This window comes from Nanorana parkeri, unplaced genomic scaffold, assembly GCF_000935625.1.
Source record: "Nanorana parkeri isolate BGI_ZX_2015 unplaced genomic scaffold, ASM93562v1 scaffold69, whole genome shotgun sequence".
In the NCBI taxonomy this organism is placed as follows: domain Eukaryota; kingdom Metazoa; phylum Chordata; class Amphibia; order Anura; family Dicroglossidae; genus Nanorana; species Nanorana parkeri.
The window spans coordinates 2,461,290-2,469,154 of NW_017306337.1; the positions used below are offsets into that span (position 1 = coordinate 2,461,290).

The 7,865-nt window shown below is 40.9% G+C and overlaps 1 protein-coding gene across 1 annotated transcript in view; it reads left to right on the top strand.

Moving 5' to 3' along the window:
• The window catches only part of LRCH3 (leucine rich repeats and calponin homology domain containing 3), a 71,418-nt gene that overhangs the window by 33,417 nt on the left and 30,136 nt on the right, over positions 1-7,865 (top strand). The window contains exons 2-4 of the mRNA XM_018576516.1: positions 5,578-5,722; positions 6,060-6,186; positions 6,610-6,715. Of these exons, the coding sequence (XP_018432018.1) occupies positions 5,578-5,722; positions 6,060-6,186; positions 6,610-6,715 (378 nt within the window). The remainder of the gene's footprint in view (positions 1-5,577; positions 5,723-6,059; positions 6,187-6,609; positions 6,716-7,865) is intronic.

A 7,865-nucleotide genomic window follows, 5' to 3' on the forward strand; every position in this document is an offset into this window, starting at 1 on the left:
CCTGGTCTAGATGCATTTAGTCTAGCTGTAGTTACACAAACAAGCATTTCTATGTACTTGGAACCTTTAGCCTGGTTTAATGTTCTATGGAAATGTGGCTAAACTCAGGAACATCTATACACTGGAGAAAGTGATCCGGGAAGCATAAAAGTTGTTTATACATGCCAGATAAGTTCTCCTGTTTTTAACGCAGGAGGCTTTGCATCGGGTCTTTATTCTACATGTCCCCTACTCACCAGATAGAGGTGTTGATGCTGATTCACTGTCCTGTGAGGAGGCCAGGATGTGACACATGTAACTAAACTGCTCAACGATGAATAGTTCAGAAACCACATATGTCACCTGTCCATGTATAGTGTGGAAGATATGTTTCATTTATACGATCTACTGTACCAAATTACAAATCATTGTACAAAGGTGTAGATTTTTATAATTGTATAGGTTGATGGAGCCAGCGATTGTTTTTGTTCATTTTAGATATACAACCTTTTGCTCTCTCTCTCTTCTCCTGAAATCCCAGTTACCTGAATCTCCGGGTTATTCTCCCCGCAGGCTCTTGCGTTTTTACTTTGGTGCGGCTGTGTGGGGCTCTGCCCAGATCATCTGTGACTGAAAAACCTACAAGTCCCATCTGCCACAGTGGCAGAGGAACTTCTGTCTCTTTTATAAAGTATGTCACCGCACTTGTAGTCCATGAATCACTTCCTGTGGAGCTGGAGGAACTGTCTGAAGGAGCCAATGCAATTCTTTGTAGGCCCAAATATTCACATATCTTTGCTGTTTCTAACTGGACTGCACATAAGCAGATGTTTTAGGAAAGCTGTAGGACTAGTGCATATGAGACATGCGAGCGGTATTTCTTTGCTTTGTCACATTCGCATATTTCTTGCATCAGGTCATTCCCGGCTATTTTTGTGGAGCGCTCTGCTCTGGCATTTCTCATAGACGAGCCTTGCGCACTGTATTGGTCTTTCTTAAAGTGACCTGCTAAAGCGCTACGGACTTCCTTTTTGTTAAATGAGATCCCATTGTACGGCAAACTGTCCGTGAACACTAGATTTATGGCTATAAATATCCACCAACCCATAAAATGGAGATCTATATGTGTAATTGGTGTGCCTGTTCTATGATGACTCTCATTTGTTTGATCTCTAGATGAAGGCAGGCGCAGAGAATGCTGGGAAGTGCTTGCAGGATTTGGCACAGCCTGTTTCCGTGCTAAGAAAAGCTAAATATAAATCACAGATGCTGTCTCTCCTCTTGTAACTGCATAGATTTCAGTCTCATGGTAGTCTCTAGTGCTGCTTTACTATGTAAAGTACTGCTAGTACTAGTACTAGCAGTACTAGTACTGCTTCACATGTCTCTTAAGCCAGAAGGTAGCACACACTTGAATCTTTTAGTTTGCAAAGAAATCTTACCCTGAGATGTCTCAACTGTCTGAACTGGAAAATACTGTATGTGTACAAGAGCAAAGTTCAGTAAAACCTGCATTGTTTGTCAGTTCCATAACTTGACACGCAGGTTTAGCAATGGGATGCAGAGCCTTGTATTCATTCTTGTTGCTAAATGACAGACTGAAGAAAAAGGAAGCCTTATATACAGAACAACCACATTCATTTGTGGTATTGAAATGCCTTAATAGGAAGTCATTTTATCATATTTCCGCTAACCATCTTATCTCTTTAAAGAAGAACTCCATGGAAAATGATTAACCCTTAACCCACATTAAGTTCTTGTTTTGGTCTAGGTTCAACAATAATACCTGATCCTCGGAGTCGGCTTGCTCTCAGACCGGTGCCTGGAGCCTCCCTTCCCCCTTCACTGCAGTGGTCTAAGGTCCTGTAACTCATCATGTTCAATACAATGTAATGTTGAGGGACATCTATCGCTGCAGCAGAGGAGGACATAGATGGGAGGTAGCACTGTTATAGCTGGCCGACTTGGAGGATCGGGTGATTATAACTTTGATATTTTCATTTTATTACAAGTATTTTATATAGTGCCGACAATTTCTGCAGAGCTTTACATACTGAACATTCACATCAGTCCCTGCCCTCGAGGAGTTTACAGTCTAAGATATCCATCTCACATGCATACATACTGCGCTGGTTTAGAAAGGAGCCAATTAACCTACCAGCATGTCTCTGGAGTGTGGGAGGAAACGCATGAAAGCACATGGAGAACATGCAAACTCCTCGCAGATGGTATCCTGACTGGGGTTTGAACTTGGAACCCTCATTGCTGCAAGGCAGAAGTGCTAACACTACGGCATGGTGCTGCCCAGGTTACTATGTAACTATTGTAATATATAGAAAATCTGCACCCTTTTTTTTTTTGTAAAGGTTACATAAAACAGAACAGAACTCCAGCCATATCATTGTTTTTTTCTCAGTGAAACTCCTTAGGCTGGGTTCACACCTAGGCGTCTCGAATACGCGCGTTTGTTTCGTGACGCTCGTTTTTACCGCGATTCGCGGTAAAAACACGCAACAAACGCGCGTTTCCGAGCGCTACTTGGCAGTATCCCAAAGAAACGCGCAACAAAAACGCCCCAAAGAAGCTCCTGTGCTTCTTTGGGCCTAGGGCGTTTTGTAGCACTTTCATACGGCCTGTAATACCCCCAGGTGAGAACCATACCCACAGGAAATAATGGGATTTCGGTGTTTGAGCGTTTTGCAGAGCGTTCGAACGCGCTACCAAACGCCCAGGTGGGAACCAGGCCTTGTAGTATACGAAATGTTTTCTGTTTGGCATTGTGATTCACATATACCTGTCACAAGGTTGGGACCTTTCTTAAAGCTCCCGGTGCCAGAAGACATCTAGCTTCCAGGGCAGAAGTACCTGATTACATAACCGTCCACTCTATTTGCTGTGCAGGGGATTATGGAAGTAATCAGAGAAATTTCAAATGTTTAAACTGTTTGTAAATGGAGTGCTTTTACCTTAGTTCTTGTTTATCAAGATGGTTTGCCGATTATTTCTAAAATCTCTGTACCTTCTTCCTGCTGCTAGGAGTTTTCAGAGGCAGCTTTTACCTCAAAGTGCTCACTAAACATATATGATCTTTGAACTAAGACAAACTTAGAAAGCAGTTCAGAATTTGGGGGGCAGTAGATAACTATGGGTATCTCAGGGCATGTAAATTAAGAGATGCATATGTTTGCTAACAGCAGTCAGTCTATACTTTATTTGTAGCATTATCCCTCTCCAGTGTGCCTACAGTGTCTCCTTTGGAGTCCTTGTTTTCTGTACCCATCCCACAACAGCAGTACCTCCAGGCTGACATATCAGTAACCTATTAGCAGGTCTGGTCATTAACATGCGGTAGAATGGTGTGGGTATGCAAAGCGCAACTTTGAGAAAGTAACTTCTGGATGATGTTGGCTATTGCTGTAGAGCTACATAACTATGGAGAAAGTATGAGCTTACACTGCTGCGCAAAGTCCATCTCCAGGAAACAAACAAAAAAACTCCCCTTACTCTGGGGATAGCCCTGCACTGTAAGGTTTCGTAACTCGTTTCTGTCTCGGAGAGATGTGTAAAATACTCACTTGATCCCCACTCCCGCCGACTCCAAAACCTGATCCCTTCCCCTCCTTCCCTGAGATTCGCTGATGTCATCATGCCTATTGCATGGTCCATAGCCCTGAAGTCTTTCCACTCCGGCTCGTGGACCTGTCACTGACCCCAAGTGATTGTCCGTGAGCCAGAGTGGAAATAGGTGAGCACTGACCACCAGGAGAGGTGGGTATCTGATAAGTAAAACTGCTTCACACATACCCTAGACATAGATGAGCATCTGATCCCTATAGTGCCAGGGTAGTCCCACTTCAAAATAGGGTTGGGTGGGGGAAATGTTATCCCGGAGAGAGGCTTTAAAATGAAAAAAGTAAAAGTAACGCAGGTTGGTAGCAGCTTCTTTAATTCTGCTCTTACCTTATCCTCCCCAGGGACCAAATCCACTGTTTCCACAGCCACCGTCCCAAAAGCAGGCAGAGAGTAAAGGAGTAGTTACTGTTATTGCCTGTGGTCTCCATGCAGCTGATCTTTCCCAATTCCTGATCTACCATGCCTTGATCTGCAATGTGTCTGTGTGCTTCCTCATGTCAGAGCCTCCAGTGAGGAGAACAGTGAGCAGCAAAGTAGTGCGATCACCAAATCTGACTTCATATCTCCTAAACTAGCATTAAGCAGCATCAGCACCATCTTGGATCTCGCACTGCAAGATACACTGTTATGAGGCTGCTGGGACACTCGCATGCCAGGAAGTACTTTTTATATTTCAGGAATAATTGGGAATAATTTCTTTTGGATTTCAGATTTGTCCAACTCTTCAAAATTTGGAATGCTCCACCCAACGTGTCAGCAACATTTATAAGATGCTAGTAAAATGAAGATATTAAAGAGAGTAATGAGTAAATAAAGCAATTGGGGTGCAGTTGAATTGAGGGGTGTACCAGTATCAGAATTGATAGTCTATTATAGTATAGTAAACCCATTTGGTAAACACTACAGTACTGTCTAGTTAAGCAAGAGTGTTGGGCTCCTGTAGTTTTTCATCTTGGTACTTTTTTTTAAGGTTTGAAATTTGATATAGTCTAATAACATGTTTTGATGTCTAGAGGTATAGTGATCTAGTATATCAACTTAAAGTAGTATTAAACTCTCAAACATTTTTTTTTTTTTTAAATAATGAATTCAGATCAAACAAACATACATTGCCCAGCAAAAGCATTGCTTTACATTTTTGCCCAAACACTGCTTCCAAATCTCAAAGCTCAGCTTCCCTGAACTTCCTGTTCACTACAAGCTCACAAGGGACAGAGCAGACTCCAGCAACTGTTATCTACTAGCTTGGGGAAGAGAGGAGCAGGGGGAAGGGAAGTGTGTGTGTGTGTGTGTGTGTGTGTGTGTGTGTGTGTGTGTGTGTGCGTGCATGTGCACACAGCTTACTAGCACACACAAGGGTGACTGCATAGAACTCTGCTTGAGAAAGGAGTGAATCTAAAACCAAGTCAGGACCAGTGCTCAGGGGACCAGCTAATTCTGCAGGAAACTAAAACTTTTATACATTAAGGAGCAGCATTCATTGTAAGTGATTTCATCAGCATTGGAAATAGCTTAAAACCCTTTTGTCTTTAATATCCCCTTTTTAAAGAGACTGAAAATACAAATTTACAGAGCCAGAGCCCCCCTTTGCTCCACTCCCCTGGCACTCTATTGCTCAGTAGGGACCCTTGTGAAATAACCTTTGCTTCCAAGAATAGAAGAGCTTGGGACCTCCTCCCGTGTTGCAGTTCTTGGGTTCGATCAGTCATTTATTAGGCCTGAACACTGTTACTTGAAAGGTGGATGACATCTTCAACTATTGTTAAAACCTTGCCTTCATGGGCCGAATGACAGGGTCTTTAAAGCAAAACTGTCACAAGCCTTAACAGTTCATAATGTGCATATGCTGAAAGTCAAGTTTGCCCCTGTCTACATTTGGGGCATAAGCAAGTTTCAGTATGTGTAGTTTCTTCTGTTTACTCCTAGATAGGCTGAACAAGTAATACTAATATTTTTTATTTTTAGATGTGTCTCGGAACAGGCTTTCGGAGATTCCTGCTGAGATCTGTCATTATGTTTCCTTGGAAAGCCTAAATCTTTACCAGAATTGTATCCGCTATGTGCCAGAAGCTACTCTTAACCTGCAAGCCCTGACCTTCCTTAATCTCAGGTATCCATCTATCTGCTACATTGTAATTAAAACCAGCTAATTTAAAACTGAGAGATTCCTCTGCTGTTCAGTGGCAAGTTTCCAGCTCTGTGGTATGTTGCCAACATGCTATCTGGTCTAGAGAGGCCTGTCTGCCACTGCCTTGGAAATTACTGGCTGAAAGCCATTCAGTACATTATTTGAATACACTTGTATTTGTGTTTGCATAGTTCAGTCTGGTTATTTTGTTTTCATTCCTGTTCTCAATCTATAAAAGCTGGTGTACATTTTGAGTAGATTGATTTTAATTAGCTATTTTGTTGTCTTCTTTTTGTAAAAAATTTTTCCCCCCTTCAAGTCGAAACCAACTGACTTCACTCCCAGGGTACATCTGCAGTCTACCTCTGAAAGTCCTAATAGCTAGTAACAACAAGTTGGACTCCTTGCCAGAGGAGATTGGTCTTCTCAGACACCTGACCGAATTGGTATGATTTTGCTTATTATTTGGTGATGATATATGGCAAATTGTATGTTGAGATTCTAAAAGGCATTTTAACACCTACACATGTTATGGCCTTTTGTCTAGCTTACAGCATGCATGTAAAGTTGACCAACACATCTGGTCAAACATGTCTTTGTATTTTGAGCTGGTCCTACTGGAAATGGTCAGAAGACCTGCATGGGCTAATTCAGATATCCTACAGCTCCATTTACCATCCTGGATACTGAACAGTGTGTGTATGTGGGCACATTATTTTTCACCTGGACATTTTACCAGCCGTTCCCTTTTTTGTTTCTGATTTCCATATATATTTGACTATGATTGCACGTTGTATTTGAGCATTATGTAAAATAAAATACTCTGTATTGCAGGGTTTTAAAGGGGCTTTTGATTTCCTTTTTTCCAGGATGTGAGTTGCAATGAGGTCCAGACAATTCCTACACAAATTGGCAAATTAGAATCATTAAGGGATCTCAATATTAGGAGAAACCTCTTACTGCAGCTGCCTGAAGGTAAGTAGAATATATTTAAAGACGTTTTTTAGATTTGCAATGATGTTGAAGAGGAGTATATAGTTTGTAAGCTGTGTCAGGACTTTATTGTTCGGTTCATCTACTTCTAATTTAAACTGAGATTGTTTAATTAGTAGGGTTAAAGTTTATCTATTTCTAAAGGTTTTTTTTTTCCAGAATATGGCTGTCTCTTTGCTCAAAATCTTGATGCATTAACAGCAATAAATAGAACCTGTAAGGATATAGAATTGTGGTAGCTGCCATTTCTACTTGTGTTTATTACACGGTTTACTTCTACTGGATAAACCCGGAGTTCCTTTTTGTTTTCCACAGATTGTTAGAAAAATGGTACGTGCATTGCACAATTGCTTATGTAGGAATGTCCTCTGAGCAATGTGTAAACTATGCTGGCATGGGATGAGCTGTGCAGGAGGAAAGCATTGCATGTGTGTCTTTTTAAACTGCAGTAGCAATGCCAACTTTTGTGAATGCTTGGGAAATGGGAAAGACATAGATGTTCTCATTTAACCCATTTGACCCACTTTTTAACCCATTTGCAACCTGTGGACACTTTTTAAAGTGTTTTTATTTATGAATATTTCCAGTACAAAACCAATCAAACCAGGTCAACAATAAGTTTGGACATTGAAGCAACAGGTTTTACTTGATTTATTTCTGAGCCAGTTCAAGGCCACAGTGCTTGTAGAAAGCTGGTGTATGTGTTACCAGCAATGGTATCATTGGGCCAAGTGGGTGATTCCCAGTTCATGCATTTTGCAGGGGATGTAGTATAGTCAGTGGTTAAAGTAAAATGGTGAACGAAGATCCTGTGTACAGACCCTTGTTCAGAAAATGTTTTTTTTTTTCACACGTATTCAAAATTATTTTTAGTTAAGGATTCACTGTAATTATACAGTAGTTTTTGAGGGGTTTCGATCATGAGCCCTAGGTATTTGGCTTTGTTGATCCACTGAAACATGATGTCCAATGGGGAGATTTGGTCTCGGCTAGAGGTGCACCGAAATGGAAATGTCAAAAACGAAACCAAAATAAAAAAATTGTCAGGCCGAAACGAAAAATTTTTTTATTTACATTTTTTTTTCCAAATTTTATTTTTAATTTTTATATTTAATTTTTTACATTTTTTTTT